Source organism: Nasonia vitripennis, chromosome 2, assembly GCF_009193385.2.
Source record: "Nasonia vitripennis strain AsymCx chromosome 2, Nvit_psr_1.1, whole genome shotgun sequence".
Classification (NCBI taxonomy): domain Eukaryota; kingdom Metazoa; phylum Arthropoda; class Insecta; order Hymenoptera; family Pteromalidae; genus Nasonia; species Nasonia vitripennis.
In genome coordinates this window covers 10888597-10916015 of record NC_045758.1, presented here as the reverse complement: position 1 = coordinate 10916015, position 27419 = coordinate 10888597, and the positions used below count along the sequence as shown (strand labels likewise).

General features: G+C 44.5%; 1 protein-coding gene and 1 long non-coding RNA gene across 38 annotated transcripts in view; one reads left to right on the top strand and one right to left on the bottom strand.

Annotated features, from left to right (window-relative positions):
* Positions 1-413: 413 nt before the first annotated feature.
* The window catches only part of LOC100123633 (myosin heavy chain, muscle), a 35037-nt gene continuing 8031 nt past the window's right edge, over positions 414-27419 (bottom strand). For 3 of the 37 annotated variants that reach the window (XM_031922934.2, XM_032596735.1, XM_032596736.1), the window contains exons 9-23: positions 22348-22485; positions 21977-22246; positions 17000-17170; positions 16211-16381; positions 14846-15025; positions 14354-14766; positions 13096-13216; positions 11178-11441; positions 9211-9420; positions 5823-6196; positions 5217-5729; positions 4627-4705; positions 2920-4407; positions 2247-2840; positions 414-914 (exon numbers count right to left, since the gene is read on the bottom strand). In XM_031922934.2, coding sequence (XP_031778794.1) covers positions 831-914; positions 2247-2840; positions 2920-4407; positions 4627-4705; positions 5217-5729; positions 5823-6196; positions 9211-9420; positions 11178-11441; positions 13096-13216; positions 14354-14766; positions 14846-15025; positions 16211-16381; positions 17000-17170; positions 21977-22246; positions 22348-22485 — 5070 coding nt within the window. In that variant the 3' untranslated portion in view covers positions 414-830. Of the gene's footprint in view, positions 915-2033; positions 2100-2246; positions 2841-2919; positions 4408-4626; positions 4706-5216; positions 5730-5822; positions 6197-9210; positions 9421-11177; positions 11442-12089; positions 12205-13095; positions 13217-13966; positions 14085-14353; positions 14767-14845; positions 15026-16210; positions 16382-16999; positions 17171-18236; positions 18408-19138; positions 19310-20013; positions 20185-21332; positions 21504-21976; positions 22247-22347; positions 22486-23903; positions 24008-25054; positions 25681-26343; positions 26448-27419 lie in introns of those variants that run through there. The other 34 variants (XM_032596737.1, XM_031922935.2, XM_032596739.1 and 31 more) reach the window with 29 other exon arrangements.
* LOC116416118 lies at positions 25417-26790 on the top strand. The gene is made up of 3 exons (XR_004226641.2): positions 25417-25490; positions 25934-26119; positions 26225-26790. It is a non-coding gene; the product is annotated as an uncharacterized LOC116416118 (long non-coding RNA).

Sequence of the window (27419 nt, the reverse complement as noted above, 5' to 3'; positions counted from 1 at the left end):
TTTTGGTACTCACTGTATATCAAATGTCGTCATTGAAAATTAATCAATGCATCCATTAATGCACTGGATTTGAATCCTAATTTTAGAGCAATATGTAGACAATACTACTGACATTTCTGCATGAAAAATCACCTATTTGAACAACCAAAATCCAACGTGTTTTTGTTGTTTTGTCTCGGATCTACAGATTTATTATTTTCCGATATAATATACTCTGGAGTAGAAACACGAGATATGGTTATTAAAGTTTTTTTGCAATACATTCGACGCGAGTTGACTAACTTTATATTACAAAAGATGTGAAAATAATAATCTACATTTATACATTTTGTTAATTGAAACGGTCGCTGGTCAAAGGATTCGGAAGAGGATAAAAGTGGATCAGCATCGGAATAAAACGCAAACACGATCAATTTATTTATTTATTTATTTATTTTTTGTTTAAGTTTCTTAACAGTATATTTACTTTAATAAATACATATGCGGCCTTGTACCGATAGTACATGAACAGACCGCTAGATAGATGACATCTTTTAAAACACTATGATACGTGTTTTTTTTAATGTAGTGCGTGTTATGAATTCGATACATTTCGTCGCACGACGGGCACCGCGTGCAAATCAAAGACACACATGCGGCTATATAGACAGAGTCTCTCTCTGGCTCTTTTATAGTTTTCTTTTTATTTCTCACGACTTTATTTCCCTTCTATTTCAAAAACTGTATGCCTCTATTTCGTTCACGTTGTCGGTCTATGCAAAAATATGTATCGATGTTACATCATGAAATTTTTTCTTTTTTTTAAAAAAAAAGATGTGCGTGCTGTCTCATTACAGCTCACCGTCGGGCATAAGGTCGAAGCGTGGCGGGAATGCGGAACCATCGAACTGGGGTCTGTTGACTGGTCGGTGTGGCTGCAAAATTCAAATTCGTCGATTAGTCATTCCGTTCGGAACCCATCCTTCTTGCTATCCTACGAAAAGTACTGTACTGAACTCGTATCTATATGGGTGTAAAGGCCAGTGGTTCAGTAGCTCCTTTTCATACGAATCACATACATCACCCCTTGGGTCGTTCTAGATAGAAATATAATTTTTTCTCTAAAACGTCCTTATTGAGGCACCTTTCTTTTTAGTGACATGAAACCATCCATGTTTTGGGTGTATGCGTTGACAACAATGTGCGTGGGTGTACACGTATTCAAGATTAATTTACAACTAATGACCAAATATAGATGTGAAGGGGCACAGCAACGTTAACTGATATTACAAGGTTCGGAGTAGAACAATTGTGATGAAAGTGTATGTACGTGTATACATAACAAATGTCATGAGGAATACATCGTGGATCAGAGTGTGTGTATATTCATTGGTTTAAAGGTATCTAGTTAATAAAAAAGTGGCGTTATTTTATTGCCTCTACTTACTAAACGTTATTAATCATGAATTATTAAAAAAAGTAATAATACTAATTTTAGTAAAATATATTTCGAGTCTGCAGACGTAAATGCAGTCTCGTTTTCGTAAGCGAAAACAAATAGTACGAATACTATAGAAAGAAAAGAAACACCAAGTCTGCATATTACGTAAATGGAATGAGACGTGGAAGGTCTGTCGAGGCGAATTGATTAACGAAATGTGTCACAGATACATGTGGATATTATATCATTGAAATCATGTCAACAACAAAAACTAAAACACACTGAACAATATTATATATTTTGTGTTATGAGAAACGGATGACATCGCCGAGAGGTCCGTAAATGAGAACAATCTTCCTTGGTGAAACAAAAGAGAGATGCGGATGAGAATACCGGGAGTGAAAATCGCTTAGTATATAGATGAGAGAGTGTGTGACACAATTATGAGATACGAGTTATGCATCACGTTCATCGTGATGGTATTGCAACACACATCAAGTAATACAAAGGAGAGCTAGAGCTGGAGACTTGGGATATGGCATCTCCGGACTCATTAATGACACAGAGTGATCAAAGGGTGTGCTTTCTTTGTTGAATACGGGACAAAACTTACATGAACCGGCGCGGCTGTTTATTCCAGCGCGGGCGCCTTGCGGGCTTGTGCCTGCTTCTGTCCGGGCTACAACGGGACACAATACAACGAATGAGAAGTCGTTTTGCTTGTCTCTACGAGTCCTAGATAGTTGGGGCGCGACAGTATTCGGGACAGTGCTACACGCGAAGAGAACGTGAGAACGGGACGAAATAGGTGTCAAGGACGACTTACCGCTGGGCTGATACCACGAGCGGCGCTTCCTCCACGTCCCTTGGTGCGGAACTTGGCGATCGCCTGCTCGGCGAGGTCTGCCCTCTCCTCAGCTTCCTCGAGCTCTTGCTGGGCCTTGCGGAACTTGGCCAGATTGAGCGCGGCGATTTCCTCGGCCTCCTCGATCTGCCTCTTGTACGTCTTGATCTTCTGTTGCAGTTTGTCGACGAGGTCCTGCATGCGCTCGTGGTTCTTGCGGTCCTCGTCCGCCTGGAACGCGAGCTCCTTGATGCGGCGCTCGGACTTGCGCAGGTTCTTCTGGGCGTCGGCGTGTCTCCTCTGTTCGCCGTCGAGCTCGTTCTCGAGTTCGCGCACGCGCTGTTCCAGCTTCTGGATGGCCTTCTTGCCTCCCTTGAGGGCATTGGCCTCGGCCTCGTCCAGGCGGACCTGGAGCTCCTTGATCTGGGTCTCGAGCGCCTTGCGCAGCTTCTCCTGGGTCTGAGCGTGGTCCTGCTCGGCCCTCAGTTCGTCGGCCAGTCGCGCAGCGTCGACCATCGCCTTCTTCGCCTTCTCCTCGGAGTTCTTGGCCTCGTTGAGGAGCTCGTCCAGATCGGACTGCAAACGAAAAGAGTTTTAGCTTTAGATTCCATATACTACTGCGTCACAGCTGCGCACAAACGTATTAAATACTCACGTGGAGGGTCTGGAGCTCGGCCTCCAGTTTCCTCTTGGCCGCGGAGATGCTGGCGTTCTGTGCGCTGAGCTCGTTCAGCTGTTCGTGGGCGTCGGCGAGCTCCTGCTCGGCCTGCCTGCGGCCGCGGTCGGCCTGCTCCAGCAGTTGGCGGCTCTCCTCGAGCTCGTTCTGCAGGGCGTTGGCGCGCCTCTCGCTGATTCCGAGAAGCTCGCGCGCCTCGTCGCGTGCTCGCTGCTCCTCCTCGAGGGCGGTCTGGACGTCCTTGAGCTGCTGCTGGTACCGCTTGATGTTCTTCTGGGCCTCGGCGTTGGCCTTGTTCGCGTGGTCGAGGGCGATCTCGAGCTCGTTAATGTCGGCCTCGAGCTTCTTCTTCATGCGCAGCGCCTCAGCCTTGCCCTTAGCCTCGGCCTCGAGAGAAGCCTGCATGGAGTCGAGGGCACGCTGGTGGTTCTTTCTCGTGTTCTCGAACTCCTCCTCCTTCTCCTGGATGCGCCTGTCGATCTCCTGCCTGACCTGGCTGAGCTCGAGCTGCGAGCGCAGGACCTTGTTCTCCTCCTGCTCGAGGGCCGCCTCGGCCTCTTCGAGGGCAGCCTGGAGCTCGTCCTTCTCGGCCTCGAGGCGCTTCCTGGCCTTCTCGATCTCGTGGATGTTGCGGCCTCCCTCGCCGATCTGGTCGAGCAGGTCCTTGACCTCGTCTGCGAGGTTCTTGTTCTCGCGGCGGACGGCCTCGAGCTGCTCCTGGCTCTCCTCGTACGCGCCCTTGAGCCTGAAGAGCTCGGTGCTGTAGTTGCGGCACTCCTTCTGGCTGGCGTCGAGCTCGGCGGCCAGGTCGTCGACCTTGAGCTTCCACTCGCCGATGATCTTGTCGAAGGCCTTCTGCTTCTTCTCGGCGGCGTTGGCGATCGCGGTGGCGCGGTCGACCTCCAGCTGGAGATCCTCGACCTCGGTGGCCAAGCGCTGCTTGGTCTTCTCGAGGGCGATGACCTTCTGGTTGAGCGACTCGATCGTCTCCTCGGCCTCGGCGAGGCGGCACTGGAGCTTGCGCTTGGCCTCCTCGAGCTCCTCGGCGCGGGCGACACCCTCGGACTCGTACTTGGTGCGCCAGAGCTGAGCCTCGGCGTTGGCCTTGCTCAGCTGCCTCTGGAGATCGGCCTTGCCCTCCGCCTCCTCCTCGACCTGTTCGCGGATGTTGTCCAGGTCGTGCTCGAGGTTGCGGAACTTGCCGAGCAGGGTGGCGCGCTCGCGGCCCTCCTCGTCGGCCAGCCTCTTGGTGTCCTCGAGTTGGGTCGTCAGCGAGATCTTGATCTTCGAGAGCTGGTTGACCTGCGACTCGGCTTCCTCGAGCTGGCGCAGGAGGTCGCTGTTTTCGATCGAGAGCTTCTTTTTGGCGGCGTCGAAGTCGTTGACTGTGCGAGTCAACTCCTCGATCTTGCCCTGGGCCTCGTTCAGCTGGTGTTGCAGCTGCTTGGCGATCTTCTCCTGAGCGGCCTGTTTATTTTCATTGAAAGAGCGTGAATTAGTCGATGATCGGTATAGTCGAGCTACTTGAAAAAAGCAGGGGAAAAAGCAAGCAACAAGCAGCGAGGGGATCGATAGCGGAGAGGCGTACTCTGGATGCTGGTCCTTCGGCACAGCTCAGCGTTTGTCTGCGGCGTTAATAGCGTTAGTCGTTTTCTGCTGCAAGAAGGAATGAGAGCCGACGTTTACCTTCTCGTTGCTCAGGTGGTCAACGCTGGCGCGCATGTCGTTCAACTCGCTAAAGTACTGAACCTTCTCCTTCTCGATCCTGTGTTGGTGGTAGGGGACACATGAAAAAGAGCGTCGAGTGTTAATGAGTGACAAAAGAGAGAGAGAGAGAGAGAGAGAGAGAGAGAGAGAGAGAGAGAGAGAGAGAGAGAGAGAGAGAGAGACTGTAAGAATCGTCGTTGCTGCATCCTTCCTGTTATTCGCGAGTACGCGACGTATAAGAGGGACAACCGCGAGACACCGATATGGGATGAGCACAAGGATCATCAAAAACAAATCGTTCGATTAAAAAACACAGGGAACATTGTTTGATCTTTAACACGGGGATCACGACATTTCGCTCATGTCTCTACCTTCTCTCTCGCGACTACATCGACGGCTGCACGAGCGTTGTTCAACTCGACGTGGATGTCGTTGCGGCCTTTTTCGGCCCTATTCAAGAAAAACATCAAGTCAAGTTTCGTTAATCCCTTAATCCCTTCAGATATCGAAAAGTAATTTCGCGTGTTCGAAGAATTCGATGAAGAAGAATCAAGAGGGGAGGCACTCACCTAGCCTTGATCTTGTTGAGCTGGTCGATCTGCTCGCCCATCTCGGCAACGGCATCGTTGTGCTTCTTGCGCAGGATGGCAAGGGCGGACTCGTGGTGGATGTTGGCCTCCTCGAGATCCCTGCGGAGCTTGCTCAGCTCAGCCTCGCGCTTCTTGTTGAGCTCGATCTGAGCGGAGGTGGCACCACCGGCCTCCTCAAGACGCTCGCCGAGTTCCTCGAGCTCGCGAGCCAGGTCGCTGCGCTGCTTCTCAGCCTTGGCGCGTGCCTGTCTCTCGGCCTCGACTTCCTCTTCGAGCTCCTCGATGCGGGCCTGGAGTTCCTTGACCTGCTTCTGCTGTTTGCCGACCAGGGCCTGCTCGTCCTCGAGCTTGGCGGTCAGGGAGGACAGTTCCTTGTCCTTGCGCTGGATGGTCTGCTCGAGCTCCTTCTTGTTCCTCTCCAGGTCGGCGACAGCCTCCTGGGTGAGCTTCAGGTCGCCCTCAACCTTCCTCTTGGTCTTCTCGACATCGGCACTGTAAGAAGACGAAAGTTTGGCAATGAAAAATCTCTCAACTGCGCATCGTCGAGGTTGACTGCGTGTGAATGTAATGAAGTGATAAGCTTACCGGGCCTTCTTCTCGCGCTCGAGGGTGTCTTCCAACTCGTCGAGGGTCTGCTCAAGCTTTAGCTTGACTTTGTTGAGGTGGTTGACCTTGTCCTCGGCGGCCTGCAGCTCTTCGGCGGTCTTCTGGTTGACCTCACCCTGGTTCTTCTTCTCCTTGTTGAGCTTGTTGATGAGCTCATCCTGGTGGGCGATCTCGTCGTTGAGGTTGCGGATCTGGTGGTCCTTGGTCGCCTTGTCCTGCTCGGACTTCTGGATGGTAAGTTCGAGGTCCTCCAGGTCCTTCTTCAGACCAGCGATCTCCTGCTCCAGCTTCTTCTTGCCCTGGAACAGGCTGTTTCTCGCCTCCTCCTCTTGCTGGAATCTGTCGGTGATGTCCTGCGAATCGCCAAGTTTTCGCAAATCAGTATTCGTGCAATTCACTCAAGCGCACGATTTCTTGAAACGGTGTCAAAAATTCACACTACGCAACGCGACATCATTTACACACGTACACTCGCAGTGGCGCATTAATTGCAATCGGAAGCTGCAACGCGCTGCAGCTTTTTATAAACGCCCACCGCGGCCCGAAGTGAACTCGGCCGTAACGAATCCAAGAGCTCCAGTTTCCTCGTTTTAGATCAAGTGTGCGCGTAGTGTGGACTTGGCACGGCCCCCTATGTGTACGCGCATCATTAGCAACATAATTAATCGCGGCGTAAATCCTAATTCGGACGAAGCGCGCGGCGCAATGTGCTATTAATTTAATCCCCAGCCATACTATCGAACTTATATAGTACATAGCTCGCCGTCGCCCTCTATTTTCGGAGCTTTCATCTTTCGCTCCTCGTAGATAATTCCGATTGCGATAAATAGCTATACACTGTACAAAGCTTACATATAATGTAGAATTAAAAAGATCAAATGCCGCGACTAATTCAACGCGTCCGCGCAATTATAAATCGCCGGCGCCAACAAATCAACGCTACTCCACACCTGTAGAGCGCAGAAGCTAATGGGAGCGTGCCATTAGCTTCCCCCCGCAAGCCGAGCCTAATATTAGTCGCGCCGGCATGATCGAGAAAGAAAAAAAAAACGCGCGTCGTGTAACGTTTGCCAGAGAGAGCAGGTATACATTCGTCATCGAGAACCCGAGCCAAGAACAACTGATGCGGCGCTTGCTTCTCTATGTGCTGTCGGCGCAAGCCCATCTGCTACGAAATATCTCGCTCGTGCAGGCAGTTATTCACCGCGGGATCTGCGCGCGAATGACGAATTTATACGCGTGTTCCAGTCGGCTCTCTTTCTCTCTCTCTCTCTCTCTATCTCTCTCTCTCGGTTAAGTTTATGACTTCATTCGCTCGGAATTCTCGGCATCATCGGACACTTTGTCGCGGTGCTTATTTTTGCACTCAACGGAGCGATTTTCATAATATCTAAAATTAGTCGGACAGTAGTTGACAGTAGCTCTGCGACAAAGTACACACATGAGCTGTCTATCTCATTCATCGCGAGCTCGTTCATTCACGCGGCAGCGTCGGCTTCATTCACGCTATCTCTCCTGCCGATCGTTCCACTTCATTCTTTGCCAGGAGAAAGAGAGAAGCATATCTCTCTATTAATAATCGCCACACCTGTTCCCATTCTCTTCCGGCCGCGGAGAGACTTGCAGCGTGCAGGAAGGGTCCACTGCGCACAAGAAGGGTCGCAGCCACGCCCAGTTTTAATAACCCGCAAGAGCGAGTAAATTTAGAAAGCCTGTGTGGGCTCGATCGCGTGTACCGCGGGCTAGCGGGCGATTGCCGTTAACGGCGAGTTCGGACTTGCATGCGGGAATAATTCGATTTGAATTCAAAATTTCGACGACTCGTTCGTCGAAATAGCAGCGAGCAGAGTGTATTAGCAAAGACTCTCGAGTCGAGCGTGTAGCACGGATTCCGAAGTCGCCCACGCGCGGAGTCCAATTAAACGAACTAGATCACACCTAGGCTAGAGTTCCAAAACGTCGGCGGCAACATCATCGTCAGCCAAGCGCAGCTTCGCTCGATAAATAAAGCTCGCAATACAAAGTCCCTGCAGCTCGCGCGCGGTAGTTGAGTAGGCGCTGATTAATTGGCGGCCCCCCTACGCAATAAGACGGTAGCATCGCGTAACCGACTATGAGTCTCTCCCCCGAAATTAGCTTCTTTCCTCCAGATATCGCGTATCCCCCTGTTTCTGGATTTTTCTTTTCCCTCCTTCTTCTTCTTTCTTTCGGCTAATTTTAAAGCGCTAAATATTGCGCGCAACGTGACTAACGCCGCGTAGCTGTACGGACCATAGATTCTAGTCGTCTGTCAACTCGCCCGTGTTTTTCGCGCCCAGCGTGTAGGCAGCAGGTATGTGTCATCGCGCGATATTTATTCGAATCTCGAATAGCGTTTTTTTTTCTCTCTCTCTCTCTGGAGAGGAGAAAAAGTATCGCCTGCGGATTGAATAATTTTAGACGGGGTTATAAGTATACCGGCGGAAGAATGCGACGGCGGAGCTACTGGAAGAAATATACGACACGTCCGAGCGCAGCGCGACTCTTACTACTGACGCTGCAGCTTGTTTATCGTGTCGCGGCGTTACGCGTTAGTTATAGGTACGCGCTATTTTCGCTCGGCTGCTTTCTTCAGTTAGATTTTAAATGAATTGCTGGACTTTATTTATAAGAGAGAGCGTAAGATTTTTTCGTAACAGCTATTTCGTATTTTTAGAAAGCAGCATTTACGTGCGCGGTACTTTTCGTAAAACGAAGTTTGAACCCGAGGCAGCAGAAGCAGCAGCAGCAGATGGCTTCGATTTCGTGCTTTTGGAAATAAACAGCGAAATCATCGCTAAGTCGCGCTAAAGCTTATTTTCGAGCGAGTCTGTTTTGCCGGAAATCTTGGGGAGATCGGAGCTTTCGTAAAGCTCTGGCGGTTCTTTTCTAAATCGGTATTGACGCTTTATCGATCGCGTTGTGCAAAGCGAAATCGAATGACGAAAATTGCGACACTCGCTTTTCCGACTGTTCGTCGCGCGGTTGAGCCATAGCGGAATTCCTCCTGTCGGCCTTATCTTGCGAGCCCTTAGCCTAGTTTCAGCCAATGATTTTTATTTGCAAAATATTTCCGCGTCCTTGCGTGTACTACGGATATTTCGATCGTTTTGCAACGGTTTAAATTGGGCGATTCCGTTTTAAATTACCCGCAACTTATCCCCTTCGACACTCGAAGATACACATGTATTTCCTCCTCGAACGAACTAAAAATACATAATTAATTGCCGTAGCCCCGTCCCACGCGAACACGGAAATCCATCCCACACTCCAGCGGAATTCTAGCGCTTTAAAAATAGCGCGTGGAAAATCGAAGAAAAAGAAATGCATGTATAATAGAGGTACTCACCGCAAGTTGGGACTCGAGATCGGCTTTCTGGGCTCCCAATTTGAGTGCCTTCTCCTGGTACTCGGAGAGAGCGCCCTTCTCGCCGTCGAGATGCTTGAGGAGCTCGGTCTTCTCGGAGAGAAGTTTCGTGTTGAGCTCCTCGAGTTCGATCCTCATCTTCTCCTCGCGCTCGAAGGCCTCCTGGAACTTGCGTGCCTTCTCCTCCGCTGCCTGTAAGTCACCACTCGTTTCAGCCATCGTTTCAATAATCCGTTAGTGTAGTTTCTCTCTCTCTCTCTCTCTCTCTCTCTAATTGTCTCCTCCCAAACTCTCCTCTCAGTCTTTGCTCAATAGTACAAGTATGTGGAATGAACGTGAAGAGTCGCGAGCGTGAGGCTACAGAAGCCGCGAGAAAACAGCGCAAGCACGACTTCGTTAAACTAGTGTATTATACTCTTATCGCAAGCTCTGAGCCTGCCTCGATGTGCACCGGGGATTCGTAGCGAGAGAGGAAGCGCGAACACACGGTCTGGCATGCGTGTGGAGTGAAGAATTCGAATTCGTTCGTATTTAATAAATACGCTTATTATCGTCGAGTGTGCGTTTGCGCGCGTGTGTTCACGAGCGTGTCGCGGGTCGAGAACTGCGATGAGCTTTCCGCGGCTCCGAACTTTTCTACCAAGTCTACGGCGACGGGGAGGCTATACTCCTCGCTTCCCCTCTCTTCCCTCATGGCTCTTCTTGAAAAATATTTATAACCGATCTCGGAACGCGATCTCTCTTGCAACCGCCGCAGCGGCCGCTGATTAAGAAGCAGAGGGAGGCTAAAAATATTGGGCGAATCGCGCGTTCGGATAGCCGGGGAGAGGGGGCTACACTATGCGTGTGCGTGTCTGTGTAGCTGCGCGATGAAGACCCGAGAATTTTCTCCAGTCGAATCGAGGCTGATGCTCGCGATGATGCTATATGCTACATGTGTGCACTGGAGAAGAAGACGTATTTGGAGGCGGTGAAATTCAAGAACGAGAGACTCTTCTCTCGAGCCGACGCCAATTATTACCCTGCATTGTGTAGATTACGCTAATATTAGAGAATTTTTGAAGACGTAAACGTTGCACTTTTTTTAAAGCCGATCGTTAAATTTTAAATCCTATCGCGCCTTTATTTTCAAGTACCCGACACTCGACTCTTTAACGACGTGTTTGTAGAGAGAGCCTGTCGACGCTGAATCAGTTAAATCGTTGCTCGATTTGTTACGAGTATACACGTGTCAATGATTCAAAACGCGATCGAATATTATTTTTGATCTACGATAGCGCGCGCGATCGTTAAATATTTCGCGTTCATATGACGTCCGCGATTTATAGCTAAGCGCTTATTTCGAGAAAATGTTTGCAATTTTGCTGTGAGACAAATTGAGAGGAGCCTAAGAGGGAGAGAACGCGAGAAATTAACGACAGGAAAATTTTAGCTGCATCCATAATCTTAAAATATAATATTCGCGTAAACTCGGGCGATGATCCAAAGTAAAAAGTTAAGTAATTCCGAAAGATGTTATTCAAATCGCTGGATGATGTAAACTGAGCCATACTTTTTCAAATTCTCTGATATAGCAGCGTAAATAATAATAAGAAATACCGCGATTGTTTTGATGCTATTTAAACTTCAGATGTTGTTCGGAATCCAGTATTCTTGGATGTTCACCGTGTACACGAGTGTCTAAATTATTAATACCCCGGTGAATCAAAGGAGCTAAATAAAACTCCGTTGCGATTAAAAAGATTCATGAATACACGAATATACATATTAATACAATTTGATTCATTAGGCATTGGATAAGAATAGCTCGCGATACGAGCAATTGCGTAATGAAAATAACTCGAACAGTCATCAATCGTTTCAAATACGAAATTTTCCAAGTATAGAGTCTTCTTCAGAACTTACATACCAGACTAAACACTAATCGTATAAGAAAGGGCAATACTCACGATAAGCTCGTCTTCGATGCGAGTGGCATTGAGGAGAGGCCTGACCTTCTGCCAAAGCTTCCACCACGGCCAGGTGCGCAACTTGAGGTATCTGCGTAGATTCCTCTGTACGACTTGGAGAGCGAGACGTTGCTCCTGTAGGGCCTTGAAGTCCTTACGGGCGAGGTAACCACGAATGAACGCTTGCATCCAGGAGACGATCTTGCTGAGACGTTCGTCACGGAACTCTTCCATCTGACCCAGGACTCCGGCGCGGAAGAATACCTGTTGGTCGAGCATTCAGAGCGCACGGTTAACAAACTTTCGGCCCACATCTCTCTGTCCACTTTTTCACGGTGGACCTGTTCTCTGCTGGAGACGACAGTTTGGGCTCGTTCGCTTAATCAATATAGTGATCCATATCTGTCGCTCATATACTCCAGACTGTCGTCGTCCAGTTGCAACTGAAGAGAGGCGTATTAGCGTTTGGTTAATGTAAAAGAGATTTTTTCATCACTCGTTAGTCACAAATTGCGTGTGAGTAGTCTACAGTTTCTGAAAGTTAAATAATTATTGCTTCGTGAGAGCGAGAGATACGAATTCCAAGATTTGTCAGTTTGAGAATTTCTCTCTCAACAATGCTCTGAACTATTATTAGCTATTCAAGCGAAGTGTTGTTTTCCAGCGAAGACCAGCGGGGCTGGAATTTTTCACTGGAACAACTCGTTATTTGTTTTCTTGGATTATTTGCTCGGATAGATTGCGCAAGGAGAGAATACATAGCTTTCGGTCATTGAATACGTTTGTTAATCGCCAGGCGATTTGAATTCTCGCGATGGATTAGTCAATAGGAGCACAGAGAGTGGAAGAAGAGAAGTAGGATAGAATCCTCGCTCGTAATCATCGAGGATTTCGTTTCAGGCGTGCAAGTACCTTGCTGGCACCGAGACGGTATTGATCGGGTGATGCGGTCTCTTCGAGGATAATGGCAGCGGCTACTTTCGGGTCCATGCCGTCTGTGACCTTCTTGGCGCACAGAATTTTGTATCTGCGTTGCGTCATGGACATTTACATTGTGGGGTACATACACACACATGGACAATGGACGAACATATAAAAAAAGAACAAAAAAGGTCGAGGTTGTTAGATTATTTGCAGTCTCGATCGTCTGGTTTACGAGATTGCGGACGGGGGATTTGCATACGGTGTACCTCGAAGACAATCTATATTTTTTTAATGACTATGTCTTCTAAGTACACCGATGGTGTTAACACTAGGACGATCTCTTTTTGACTCAAAACTTTGTTCAAGATCGTCCTCTAACATCTACGGTACGTACGAGATATTGGACAGGGTTTTTTACGTTCTACGTTTTGGTTTCATCTTACGTGCTACATATACTTGGGATTTGGGATGCTGCTGAGAGGACATCTGCTGAGATCATTGTATTCCTCACGAATTTGAAAAATTAACACCAAGCTTGAATAATTTCAGATGCTTAATTTTTCTTTCGTGCAATCCAGAGACATCCACTCGTCAGAAAAGACTACAAAGATCCGTATAACAGATAACGGTCTATACGGTTTTTGGTGCCTGGTGATCAACTACTGGGTGAAGGGAATCACACACAACTACGACTAAATTCTACATATATATCTGGATGATGCAACAATCACAAGCAGGCTGCAACACTCGGCCCGTTCCATCGGGTTTGTGCGAGATTGTGCTCGTGGATCAATAAAACCTGTGTCAACGCGCATCTTCACCAATCAAAGCTACGATTTTTCAGATAAAAGTATATCATCCAAGCGAATCGGTGAAAATGCGTTTGACGAGTTATTGGAAAACAAATCGAACGACACGTATAACATAAAAGAAAAGAGTGATAGAGAAGAGCGGCTCTGCTGGAATCGGCAAAACTAGACATGATAAACCGTGCCTTGGTGTGTCCAAGACGATACTGCTCAGGGTCAAGACCGGAATTCTCGAGAATGGCCTCGGCGCACTTCTTCGGGTCACCGCCGACCTTGTCACAGGCAGCTGGGGCGATGATTTTGTACCTAGAGGGTTGTTGTTGTCGGCACAAAGAGAAAACAAGAGGGCCGGATTCAGCCCGGATTAGTACAGGGACATAAAACGCCAGTTAAATGATAGATACAGGGGGGCTCTACGGATTATTACTATTAAACAAAATAGTACTACTAGTCTAGACTTATTAATAATCTAAATACTTTATAAGGGGGTAAGAAATACTACTAGGAGGGTTGGGGTGGTTAACGATATTCTTTTTTCTCGGCTGCTCTGCTGCTTCTGCGCTGCTGCTCTCCGCTATCGTTGTTCGAAGAAGTGGCATGTGGAGTGTGTATGTGTGATTGAAAAATCGGGATTGAAAAACTAACACGCATATTATGGTTGTGGAGTAAAACAACAATTCTGGTTTAATCACGCGGTGATGGGTATACATGAGATATATAATATCAAAAAAGGTGAAAGTCTATAATGTCGATATTAACGGATGATAACTCGTATGATGGACACATAGCACGATGGCTGAAGCGTTTTTATCTACTGGTTCAATATATTGTGTAGGTATTCACGCGAAAAATTCAACAATCTACTCAGCAAAATTTCATCTAATTGGGTCGGGTTTCTACGGTGGATACAACAAAATGTATTATTGTTACAAAATCTACTGTCGAGTGATGTGGGTGTTTTTACTCTTGGAGAGATACAAGGGGGTGACGAAGACCTCAAACACGCATAAGGGTGTTATGTTCAACTCTGCTTGTACAGGGATTTTTTCAACTAGCCTTAGTGTGACCAATCCTGTAGCTGTCCGGATCTAGACCGATCGCTTCGAAACAAGCAGCCGCAGCTTTCTTTGGGTCAGTCTCAGCCGCCATTGCAGCCGGAGCTAAGATCATGTAACTGCACCCCAAGAAATTAACCGTTACCAAAGTCGTTCATTTTTAGGTGTAACTCCGGATAGTTTTGCTTATTCATCATTATTACTATTGTTAAGACTAAGGGATTCTTAAACTACTATGTGTCCGAATATAAAAGTATAGTAAATCAGCAATTACAGATTCTTGTTCCCAATAATTGAAATCATAAACATTCGCAACAATCTGAAAAAGCTGTTAAGTAAACCGTAGAACTGAGTCAAAGAGGGGGATTTAAACGAGTGATATGCTTACCGCAGCTTGAAGTCAGGGTAGACCATCCTGTTGGGGAAACCTTTACGGCAAATACGGATGCCTTCAAGCACACCGTTACAGGTGAGCTGGTGCATCACAAGATGGGAGTCGATGACACCGGCCTGCTTCAATTCGTTGGGAATGATACAACGTACGAAGTGAGGTTGGGTGGCCCTCAAGGTGGTCATCAGGTTGTTCAACTGTTCCTTGTAGGAAGAGGAGACAGTGGAGAAACCACCTCCCTTCTTACCACGGCCACCACCGGCATCCTTGCCACCACCGCCGGACTGGCCAGGATGGTCGGCAAAGATCTCCACCAACAGTTTGTTGGATGACTTCTTGTACTGGTCGACCACGGTGTCGTTCAACGGGTCCTTGTTCTTCTCGAGCCATCCAGTGATGTTGTAAGGTACCTGAATCATTCCAAGAGCCGATAAAGGTCAGTCATACATTCAAATTGAATCTCAATGCGTCTGCGGTCGGATAACTTACGTTGCCGGCGTAGTGACCAATGGCGAAGTGAGCCGCTACTTGACCTGGCTTAGGCGGCTTGGGCTTCAAGAAGTTGGGACTCTTGCCGAGATGGTTGTTGTTCAACTTCTCCTCGAAGGTCTTGTCCGTGGCTTTCGGGAACATAGACTCTTCTTCAAGGATGGAGAGGATACCCATGGGCTATTACGAGAGGAAAGAAGAAAAAACAAACGTTCTGCGTGAGTATACCGCGATCAGGTCGGCTATTAATTGGCGGTTTCAGCATTTCCAAGAGTAGCGTACACTTTCAGAGAGATATTACTTTTTACTTGCGCGCGACTACGCTTTTTTCAAATTTACATGTTTTTGGCTTTGATGTTAAATTCGCTGATAAATACGGGTTAATTAATTGATTTTGTTTTTTCAAGATGAAATTTACGATGAATGAAGTATAGATAACATATACACGAATTTTTACTGCAGCGCGAGAAAAAAATTTAGCAGTTCAAAAGCTGCCCAAAATTTTATTTTATTACGATTTGTTTTACTGCTGTTACGTTCATGATATAATGTGATCATTACGTGAAATTCTACTTTACGTGAAACTCTACGAGATGAAGGCGATGATTGCATTGACGCAATTAATAGATCGCCGCTACTCTTAGTGCTTGCTTAAGTCATGATGAAAACAGTCAAATTTTCTCGTCGAGTTCAATTGGATTTGACTTAGCTCATTCTTATGTTTGGTGATACCTCGACTCGAAAAATTTGCTGATAAAAATAAATAACAATTCTTTTTGCAACAATAAACAGAAGAAGTAATAATTCTTGCGACAAAGATTTAGGTTTGCTTTCTTCATCAAAACAGTTATTACCTTTACTATAGAGAAACGTATGAATGTGTATTACAATCGTTGAACGAGTTTTAAAAAGCTATTTTTCGATGTTGAATAAACTAAACCAGCTGTTTTAACATATCGATTAAGTGCTCAAAAATTTTAATTCTAGTACTCAACGGCAGTTTAGTTCACCCTGTATAAAAAAATAAGCTAGAAAACTGTAAACTTTTGTAACACATAGTAACACAAGCTCTCCGTTACTGTTGCAAAAGTAAATAAAAATATTCTCTTCCTCAGAAAGAGAAAGATCTTTTGCGACAATAAACATAACTCAGGGAGACGTGGATCAACACAAAAAAGCGCACATACATGAACATTTATAACATACATACTTTTGTAAGAAAACATATAATTACATTACGAGCAAGCCTCAAATAAGGCTTACAACGTTAGAAGCACTCTCGAGCTGCTTGCGATGCTGCTGACGCTGCTGCTGCTGCGTGTGTTATTGATTATACGTGTAAAAAGCATAGAAGCGAATCCTTACCTTTTCGATGAGTTCGATCGTGGATTGCAAGTCCATACCAAAATCGATAAAGGTCCAACTAATGCCCTCGGTTTCGTACTCTTCTTGCTCGAGTACGAACATAAAGTGATTGAAGTATTGCTGAAGCTTTTCGTTCGTAAAGTTGATGCAGAGCTGCTCGAAGCTGTTGAACTGGACGTCCGTTTAAGTGGACGCCCCCATTCAAAATGCGCAAAACACATAGAGAGGCACATAGAGAAAGAGAAGTGTTCAAATACAATAGGAAAGAGATAGAAAGATAGAGAGAATGTGGTCATCGATAAGAATGCTTGTTGTTGTGGCTTCCATCGACGCCAGAGGGTTGTAGTACCAGGAACGTCTCGGTCTTTTTTCGTTCGGCAAGTACTCGATTTCGTGTCGTAATCTTTTGTTTTCATCGCAAAGTTCATGAGCAAGTTGAAAAGCGAATCGAGTACTCGCGTGATGGAAGTAACACATGAGTAAAAGTTTGCGTCAGTCCTTCATGACGTATATGACACTATTACTCATTGTCGAAATTGTGAAAAGAGAGTATAGAAAAGAGAGTAGAAGAAGAAAATCTGTGAAAGATATTCGAAAGGGTGTGTATAGATTGTACAGACAGTTAGTAGTGACATGCTCGTTGCGATATGATAGTTGTTAATGAAGTATGCATCTACAATCATCGACTGTCGAACTGATTCATCATCTCCACTTTGCATTATGTATAATTGTTTGTTTGCAAACTCCGATGAAGTATCGATCGGAGTGACCTTCATTATCGAGTTGTACCTTCTCGATGAGGTCAATGGTTTGTTGGAGATCCATTCCGAAGTCAATGAATGTCCATTCAATACCCTCGCGCTGGTATTCTTCTTGTTCAAGGATGAACATATGGTGGTTGAAGAATTGTTGAAGTTTCTCGTTGGTGAAGTTGATGCAGAGCTGCTCAAAGCTGTTGAACTGTGTGTGCGTGTGTTTTTTCGTTCGAATTCGTGCAGTGCGTCGACGAATAAAACAAAAACATAGAAAAAAAAAACAGAAAAGGCAAGACAGCGGTCAGTTTACTGTTTCTGCCAGATGTGCAAGTAATGGTGAAAAAAATGAGTATGGGGGGACTGTTAAAAGTTTCGTGGCCAAGTTGTCCTTAAACCTGTTTGCTATATTGCCAACATTTCGAATCGGGAATCGTCATCATGTCTTGTTACGATTCACGATCGCCGGTGGCTCACACTTCAGAGCACTACGTATGTTGCAATATGTTTTACCTTTTCAAGGGTTGATGAGAGCCAGGATCGAACTTTTAAATTTTGTTTTTGATCTTTAAAGTCGATCCACGGCTCTGCATCATGAAAGTGTATTACGTAAAAATGTTCGGGGTAACAGACACGATTATTAGTGCCGTTGGTATTATTTTATATGTTTTAGATACAATGACGGATTGAAGGCATTTCTGTTACGCCTTTTGGTAGAAGGTAGGCGAAACAGTGTGGAGACAAATTTTTTGTATGTATAAGAAGAGATCGAAGATAGTGGATAGTAGATAAGAACGACTCGACCTTTTTCGTATTCTGTTGTCGAAACGAGGTATAGAAATAGATCTCCTGACACTCGTATCCAATGAATTCACGAAGAGAAATCGTTGAAGATATACTTCCACACGGTAAGCGACTCGTGGATAATATTTTTCAACGAATCCCGTCGCTTGAATCATGGAATACTCAGTATAAGAGATGAGGAATATTGAAGAGACAGTAAGAGGAGAAACTCGGGAGAAGTAGCCAGTGGCAGAGTGGGTACTCGTATCTTGTACCTTTCTTCACTTATGTATCGTATGCAAAAATGCGCGTCACAAAACAAATCCTTGCTCAAGCTTCCGAAGTGTGTGTATGTCAAACAATGCAGGCATTCCCAATCTCCTCGCTCAAATCCAATGTTCCTCGATGCTTCAGTCTCGATCCACGTTTATTTTTTATTTTCTACTTCAGGCTCTCGTGCTTTTCTCTCAATCTCCTGCTTTTACTGATACCTTTTCAATAAGTTCAATACAAGCGGCCAAATCCATGCCGAAGTCGATGAAGGACCATTCAATTCCTTCGCGTTGGTACTCTTCTTGTTCCAGCACAAACATGTGGTGGTTAAAGAATTGCTGGAGCTTTTCGTTGGTGAAGTTGATGCAGAGCTGTTCAAAGCCGTTGAACTGCGCGTTTTTGAAGTAGCACACGGCGTATAGGCAGATAGGCGTAAGACAAAAAAGGACATGTGATGTGATAAAAAAAAACAGACAAGCGTGCTTAGGATATTCTTGGGCATGTAAGGGCTGTATAAGAGACGTGTGAGCTGATATGTATTGCCATCCACGTTAGCAATACTCGTCTGCGGAATCACGTTGAGACATCATATCACTCGAACGTGAGAGAGGGAGACATACGAACAAAAGTTGAGTCTGCGTCGTGTTGTGTGTTGAAAGACGCAAGCCTCGAGCATATGAATGAATGGTATTTACTCTTGTCAGAGCGATTGAGACAAAAGTGTGGATGTGCGGATAAATTAGCATTGGATAAATATTGCACATTAAAACAGAGGACGTATCACATTTTGACGCGTACAAAAATGGACACAAGGACAGTCACAGTTATATAGACGAGTGCGGACATGAGAGTATAGACGATAACAGTTCTGCGTTATTATCTGGTGTGGGCATTTTTTTGTCGTTCTCGTTGTTTTTCTTCCACAAAGCATTGGGTGAGGTAGAGAGACGAGTAGACGAACACAGTTTTGAACCGATGTAAGCAGTTCGTTTTCGTATCGATATAACTCGCTGTGTTTCCCTTCAACTTTCTGCTCGGAGCGAATAAAAGAAACTCTCTGTTTCATTATTGCTCTCTGCCTGTCAGAAGTTGATCAGCGAGTTCGGCTCTCGTCAAGTACCTTCTCTATCAGCTCGATACACGCGAGCAGATCCATGCCAAAGTCGATGAAGGCCCATTCGATGCCCTCTTTCGTGTACTCCTCTTGTTCGAGGACAAACATATGATGGTTGAAGAATTGCTGCAACTTCTCGTTGGTGAAGTTGATGCAGAGCTGTTCAAAGCCGTTGAACTGCGCGGTTCGGAGTAGGTGCATGCGGTAAAGGCAGAGGGCAAAAAAAAGGTTCCGTAATAACAATTGGTATTGTCTATACACCAGTGTTAGGAGTTTCTTTTTTCACGTATTTGTTCGGTGAATTAGTCAAGTGTGCATGGAAATGATTGCTATTCATGTTTGTCAAGATGAGCAATCCTCGTCTTCAGACGTTGTCCTCGCAATAGAACTGAAATATTGGGGGGGGGGGGGTGTAAAAACTTCAAACGATATAGTGTAGACGTATCAGTGAATGATACTCAATGTTCAGCTCGAAGAGGGAGAGTCAATATACATGGGTCATAAGCGAGGGATTGCTTAAAACTACGGACAAATTCAAAGGAGGTAGTGAAAAAAGCAGACAGTATCACACTTGGGATGACAGAGAGAGACGGACACGTGGACAGACACAGGTGACAGAGAAAAAAACTTGAAAACAGTGGACGATCACGATTCTTTCAACTCGGACACTTTTTGCTGTCTTAAAGCGTTAAAGGCCGCTGAGTATGAACGTGAGTGAGCAACAACGGAGCCGATATAGCAAGCCCTTGTGTCGTGTTGTTTATCTCATTGGACCGTTCAACTCTGATTGGCACGAATGTCTCGTTTGCGAACCAATCGAGCATTTTTGTAATGCTGCTTTTGTTTTCTGGTCGTTGGCGAGAGCTCGGCTCGTCAAGTACCTTCTCTATAAGCTCGATACACGCGAGCAGGTCCATGCCAAAGTCAATGAAGGACCACTCAATGCCTTCTTTCGTGTATTCCTCTTGTTCGAGGACAAACATGTGATGGTTGAAGAACTGCTGAAGTTTCTCGTTCGTGAAGTTGATACAGAGCTGCTCGAAGCTGTTAAACTGTTCGAGAGCAAAGGGCAAGACAATGTCAGATTTTTTACTGATTTTTTTTGTTTTCGCTAAGTTAGCATCTGTCTTTAGATTTGCTATACTTTATATCCTTTAATGGATTTTTTTTAAATGGTCGTGAGGTACCGTATATGGCTTATGGGAATGATCTTCAAGGGTCTGCCTCGAGTTCAACTACCTTCATGGTTCGTATGACTTTTTACACTTATATGTGCATGAATGACCGCACTGTTTTGCTCAGTGCTTAGAGATTGCATGCTCTACTCGTCGTTCTAGGCTGAGTTTTTTTGCAATCCAACAACTAGGGCCAAAATACATCAAGTATAACAGAGATTTCTAGCAAATTTTGAATCAATGCATAAGAATCTATGAAATTATTTAGAAAGAACACAAGCTAGAAATTTCTGTTACTATGGACTACGTCTCGTTCATCGAGAGATGATTTGCTTGGTACAAGGGTTTTCTGCAGGAAAAGTCGAAAAGTCCACTGTGATCTGTGAGCAGATTTGGAATGTCCGAAGGAAATCTCGGGGGTAGAAAGTCATTCGCGGGGTAAGAGGGGTAATATAACAAAATTTACCTTTCGAACGAATGTTCGCTGCTGTAAAGTCCTGCTGCTCAAAATTCATCTCAACATTCTCTCTCACCTCCCAAACGAAGCGAAACGTTCGGTCACGTACGCGACGTTCCTTAAAAGCTTGAAGATTGTAACATCGAACATCGATCACACTCAAAATTCATCAATGAAGGGATATTATGATGATGGGCATTCTCGACATTAAGAATCGAGAATTCATGCTGATGTGCGGGTAGATTAAGAGATGCGATATTGGATGGTGGGATAATAGTGAGAATTCGCATCACATTTGAAGTGAGTAAACTTCAAGTGTTCTGGTAGAAATGTAAGTCACATATGATGACTCGAATCATATTATCACATGCTGGTAGCATAAATTCATATGCTGCATATCTGTACAAGGGTGTTCATTCAATTGGTTTCCACGCCAATTTGGAGTTTATATAAAACAGGCTCGTGACACACTGGTCTGAGAAAGAAAAAGTTCTCAAATTAAGTGTCGGGGGTCTTGATAGGAGATGGAGAACAAAAAACCAGGGGCTTCTCGGGGGACATCATCTACCTTTTCGATGAGCTCAATACAAGCGAGCAAGTCCATTCCGAAATCAATGAACGCCCAATTGATTCCCTCTTTCTTGTATTCTTCTTGTTCGAGTACGAACATGTGATGGTTGAAGAATTGTTGCAATTTCTCATTGGTAAAGTTGATACAAAGTTGCTCGAAGCCGTTGTACTATGGGTTTACGAAATAAATTATAGATCTGATATATGAATGCGTGTGGAGTTTGTCATTGGAGATGATTAAAGAATGTCTGTTGATAACGATTTTTGGTTTGATGTTTTATCGTGTCTGTCATTTTTGCATCTGAGGTGTGGATTGAACGACGATGCAGAAGTGAGAAAATCCCTAAAGTGGCTCACGAGGGTGTTCCTGTACTATTATGGGGACTGAAGTATAAGCCATCAAAAGTAAAACTCTTCTTTGATTAATTTTTCTTTCAAATAAGAATGCAGCTATGAACTCGAGTTTTAGTTTTGATGCTTGTTCTATCAGATTCGATTCTCTTGTTGCTAGTGAGTAAAATAACACTTCGATTGTCAAATGTAGAAATAAACGGAAAGTAACAAAATAATCCGAAAATTACGAGAATCGAATCGAAATAGTTGTTGTGTAGGTGTTGTTGGTGAACCGTGTGGTATACTCACGTCGAAGATTTCAAAACCAGCAATATCCAGTACACCAATGAAGTGCTGACGTTTCTGCTTGGTGTCTAGGGTTTCGTTACACTTCTTCACGAGCCACTTGAACAGCCTGTCGAACATAGCCTTGGACATGGCACCGACGGAGTAGGCGACCTGGTCCTTGTTACGACCCTGGGTGACGAACTCGTTACCGACCTTGATCCTTGGCTTCAGCAAGTTCTTGTACATGTCTTGGCAATCGACACCAAGAAGCTTAGCCACGCGCTCACCTTCCTGAGGTTCGATTTACATATTTGATTAGCGTTCATTTTGGAAATGCGACAGTTATAGCGAGGGAATATGATAAGAGTAATAAAAAAATTGATTGATTTTACCTCGGTACCATCGGCCTCAGCCTGCTCTTCGCGACCTCTCTGTTTGAACTTCATGCCACCCATGTGCATGACAGATGCGGTGATCTTGTAGATGTCGTCCTTTTCCTCCTGGGTGAAACCCAAGACGTCGAAGGCTTTCTATTTTTTAGAGAAGAAAATCGCATGAGTACCTGCATTCGTGATTTTTCAATTTTTATCTACGCCAGATTCAAGAATTCGTAATTTTGCGAAGAGATTAATTTTCATTCGATACATTTAGATATTTTACGTGATAAGCGTTTAAACATTTATATGTACACACGAGGACAAGACGGTAAAACACATAAAAAGCAGTACAAACTTAAGCACTAAGACGATGGATAGTCTCAAGCTGCGAAAAATGCGTTTAAGCGGCAGTGACGAATATTTTCCGAAGCACATGATAATAATATATGACAAGCAACAGATATAGTATAGAAGCGCACAGAGAGTCAAGCGTATGAAGCAGAATTTTCTGATAGACATAATTGACTGCAGAGTACATTTTTTTTCTGTTTTTTTTACAAAGTGAGTGTCACTTTTCATTGACCTTTTTTGCGGTAATGGAAATCGACATACACGTGGAAATAAAGGCGATAATGACTCTGATATAATATACACGTTGAAACACGAGCATCGTACGTGTAGTCGATCGCTCGAATCACTATGAACCGCAGCTTCTTTTAGGTTCTTGGACTCTTAAATCATGTCCCGTGGTGCCGTAAACACAAGATCCGACGACTCTTATCTCGCGGACATACGTGTGTGATATTATTATTTCGCAGATCCAGTGCCATTTGCCGTGGCTTTTCTGGCCTTTCTGTGTCGTAGTAGTTCTTTTTGGGCAGTTTTGTACAACTTTTTTACTGAACAACCGTCGGACTTTTACACCATCGCGTTGTTCAGCAATTCTTAGGGAATCTCGTTTTCTTTTTGTATCTTCTAGATGGTTCGGATTAAGAGAAACATTTTCAGGAAATTAATATTATACAGGCAAAACTAATGAAATCCAAATTCAAAAAGTAATTTACAGAGATAGATTGCAGGGGAGACAGAGTGGGAGAGAGAGAGAGAGAGAAAAAAATGAAATCATCTATATAAAATCAAAATATCTTGGAGCGTAAGCTCCAACAGGAATAAAATTTGATATTGAACGTTGAAAGGTTCAATATCGAAAGTTTAGAGTATAAAGTACTACTGTAAGGATAATACATCTTATACTTTGAAAATGGTAGTTGGATACTCGAAAGTTCATGAATATACAATGGCAACTACTATTCTCATCGAGATAAAAAAAAAATTTTTTAAAACTATCAGGAGAAAACCAAGGGTAACTACTTCATTTCCCAAGATGCATGTAGCGAAATAACCGTTGGTGGATTTAATAGTGGATATAAAAAGGAGTAAATTAATACAACTCGAAAAATGCCCTCTACGTTGGGGTTGTAAGGGCGTTCGGGGGGTGGTATGGAACAGGGGTTTTGGTAGTGACAAGAAAAAAAATTAATCAGGTACTTCTCCACGGGAACTGGACTTACGTCTGTAAGACCCATTTCCTCATTGTCGTCGATACCCGGGATCGTGATCTTTCCTTGAGACACGTTGTAATAGTCGTAAATGTTGTTCGATAAGTAACACATCTCTGCGGAAAAAGTTTGGGCTTGATTAACAATCTGCTTACGTTTTGACTTTTCATTTTTTTTTTTTTTTGCTTATGCTCCTTGGAAGCTCCTTGTGCGGTTTCCTGTAAGATTTCGCTACTTTTCTGGCTCGTACACAATACAGGCTTGCCTTAGCAGGACGGACTGACTCTATGCTTTGTTTCTTATTGGTTTTGCTCGTTTTTAAGCGTCATGTGTGATACTTGAATGTGAGTATAATTGTCCGCGATTTAAGGTGCGTGTAATCGTGTGAGGTTTAGTGGAGAGCTTTAATCGGGGAGCGGGACCTGCACTCGGTTGCTCAGTCTTTTTTTCGTTGTCGTATTTCTACAAATACTGTATGAGTATCGCGATCGTCTCTATAATAATAAGTATCTCTCTCCCGCTTTCTGAAACACCCGATAGCCTCTCCCGCCCCCCGGCAGCGGCAGTTGCGTGCGCATTTTTTTTAATTTAATCGTTGGTTTTTATACATTTTCGTAACGCGACACGGCGCGTGTCTCGAAGCAGGAAGCTGCCCGCCTGACGGGGGGGCTCTTCACTTCGTGTGATTTAACTGAATGGTGTTTATCTTATTTTATACAATATGCTTTTATCTTGCAACAAAAAACTAAATCATCTTTTAGTGTAAAAAACTTTTATGTTTGTTTAGCAGTTAGAAATTTTAATCCAAGTTACCTCACGCCCCTTGAAACGCGACGCAAAATCTGCGCGACTCTCAAAGGGCGGGTGAAAAGTTTCTTTTTGTTTTTAAGTGAAAATTGTTTATGATGATAATTAGAGAAAAAAGTAACACGAAAAATATCTCTCGAGCAAAAATGAACGATACATGTGTGCGTGTGAGAGATCAGACAAAAATAGATTATAAAATTTGAATAAGGACTCGTGAGAAGCTAGAAACGTTATTCAACGGAGAGAAATCGGGTGGTGATTCAGAAAGAGGGTGTCTTGGCGATTTTAACAATAAAATAATTTATGTATATATATATATATATATATATCGTGCACGCGTCGTATTGAGGACTTACGTCCGTGTCTTCCATGTCTTCGCCGTCGTTGACCCCGGGAATTCTCGTCTTACCCTGGCTAATGTAGTAGTAGTCGCCGATTCGGTTGCTCAGGAACGTCATTTCTGCGTTTGCGTCCGTTGAGTATATGTGTAGGTATACATGTGTGCATGTGTGTGTGCGTGTAACATCATGTGTCAGTGACAAGTGCCTATATATCTTGTGCGCGAATAGACGTGCGCAGATACATAGGCACTGGCTCTCTCTCACTTTCAGTCGTTGATAATTATAAACCCGCGGATCGGGGCCACGGAGTAATGCTCGCCACGCAAAAACGAACACCGCATCAGAGAGTTTAAACTTGCTCTCTCTCTTTCGCTTGGTCACTCGTCGCGACGGACGAAATCGGCTACTCGACCCGAGTGCAAGTCGTCGGACTCGATTTTATAACAACTGCGTGAGTAAACTTTCATGTATAAATATTTTCGATTCGTCGTTTATACAGAGTAGTCAATGATGTACAGGAAGTGAAGAGTATAGTGTACATATAGCTGAATCTGAAAGTTACGTTGAAAAGCCTTCGGAAAATCTAATTTTGGCTCGTGTTTCGCATTAGATTTTCCTCCGGACGAGAGAGTGGAAAAAATTAGTCAGATATAGTATATAGAGTATAATATAAAGGTATAAAGATGTTATGAGTATAGTATCAGAGAGTATAGTGCGGAGAAATAGTATAGTAGAGTATATAAATTCCATCGATATATTACACGTATGTACAAATTAGATATTATAATTATGGTGAGATTCGCCGGCAGCTGCGCTATTATGTAAGGCTTAGGCTATAAGAGTTGTGAGAGAAAATAAAGACGTGCTACTGTAATAAATTATGTATGTATATAGATGATGGTGATGATTCGCAACAGAGGACAGAACAGGCCTTAATGATTAAACGAGATATGATGAGAACGAGAACGCAAGACAGAGAAAAATGATAGAGTATAGCCGGTGATCGACACAGAAATCGAGACGAGAGACAGTGGAAAAACAATTGACAGAGACAGACATACGCACACTTATATATCTAATGTAAGAAGTAGTAGAGTAGGTGTTTGTCAGTATATGGTTGCAAATCTCGCTGGAGTTTTGTCAGTGGCGAGTATAGATGTTTTCTACCGTATTTATTATTTGCAGTTTTGATCCTTTGCTCAAGGTGCAAAATCGTACGTGGAGAAAACATCCAGGAAATGCGTTGTTAGTAGAAAAAAAAACCAAGCGGCGTTCCAGGTTGTTCTTGGCGAACGCGCACTTACGTCGGTAATAAGCATTTCCTCGCCGTCATCGAGACCGGGTATTGAGGTCTTTCCTTGCGAGACGAAGTGGTAGTCATTGATGTTTTTGGACAGCAGACACTTTTCTGAGGTTTTTGAAAATAAAAAAAACACATGCTTGGATGAGCCAACGAACCTTGGGTGACCATGTTTTCTTATGGCTTTGCCACGGTTCCTGACGGATTGAAACTACTGAGCCATACCGAATACATTTGTAACTATTTTAGAGTGATAAAACGTATTAAAAAGAGCTTCAGTATGATTCAGTAGCATTGATTACACACCCGCTTTTTTCGGGTTTCATTTAAGGATGGTATGTTCTATATACAGGGGAAGGTGTACAAATAAGTCTCGATAACTACTTGGATATTTGAGACTGTCAATCAATCCCCGTTTTTGGGGGTTCTCGACTTTAGTATACGACACTTTTACAGAACTCTGTTTGCTGGAGGCACTCTTATAATCACGTGCGAGTCTGTCAGCGGAAGCCCATCGGTATCTCTGGGTGGTACATGTACACAAACAAAAACAAAAGTCACCGCACACTCAGTGACTTTTGGGAACAAGGAACGACGTAGCAACGATTTCCTTCGCAGAGTCTTTTCCGCTCAATGTACGTGGAAAGTTGACACACCAAATTGAAAATATCCACAACTGGCATACACGAGCTCGTCCATAAGAAAGCCTTTATGCTTTGCGAGTGAGTAAAACGATTCAATTGAAAATTAAATCAAAGTCGCAAAGCAAAGCTTCGATATCGACGAGCCTGACATGCGTCATTCTCTGTAATACTCCGCCCTCGTGTCCTATAGAGGCTTTTGTACACTGTCATAAACCACTATACATAACTGCCATGAAAGCAGCATACGTCGTCTGACTCAGTCGCGCCTCACGTTTACACAGCTTTTCAACAGAAGAAAGACAAAAAAGAAAAAGTAAAACTACATAGAGTAGAGATAGAGGCATTAGACATCACGTGACAGACAGAGAGCGGCGCGCGGGCGCGTTTTGCAATTGGAACAAAACTAAGATTACGTGTGTTTACCTACAGCATTGTA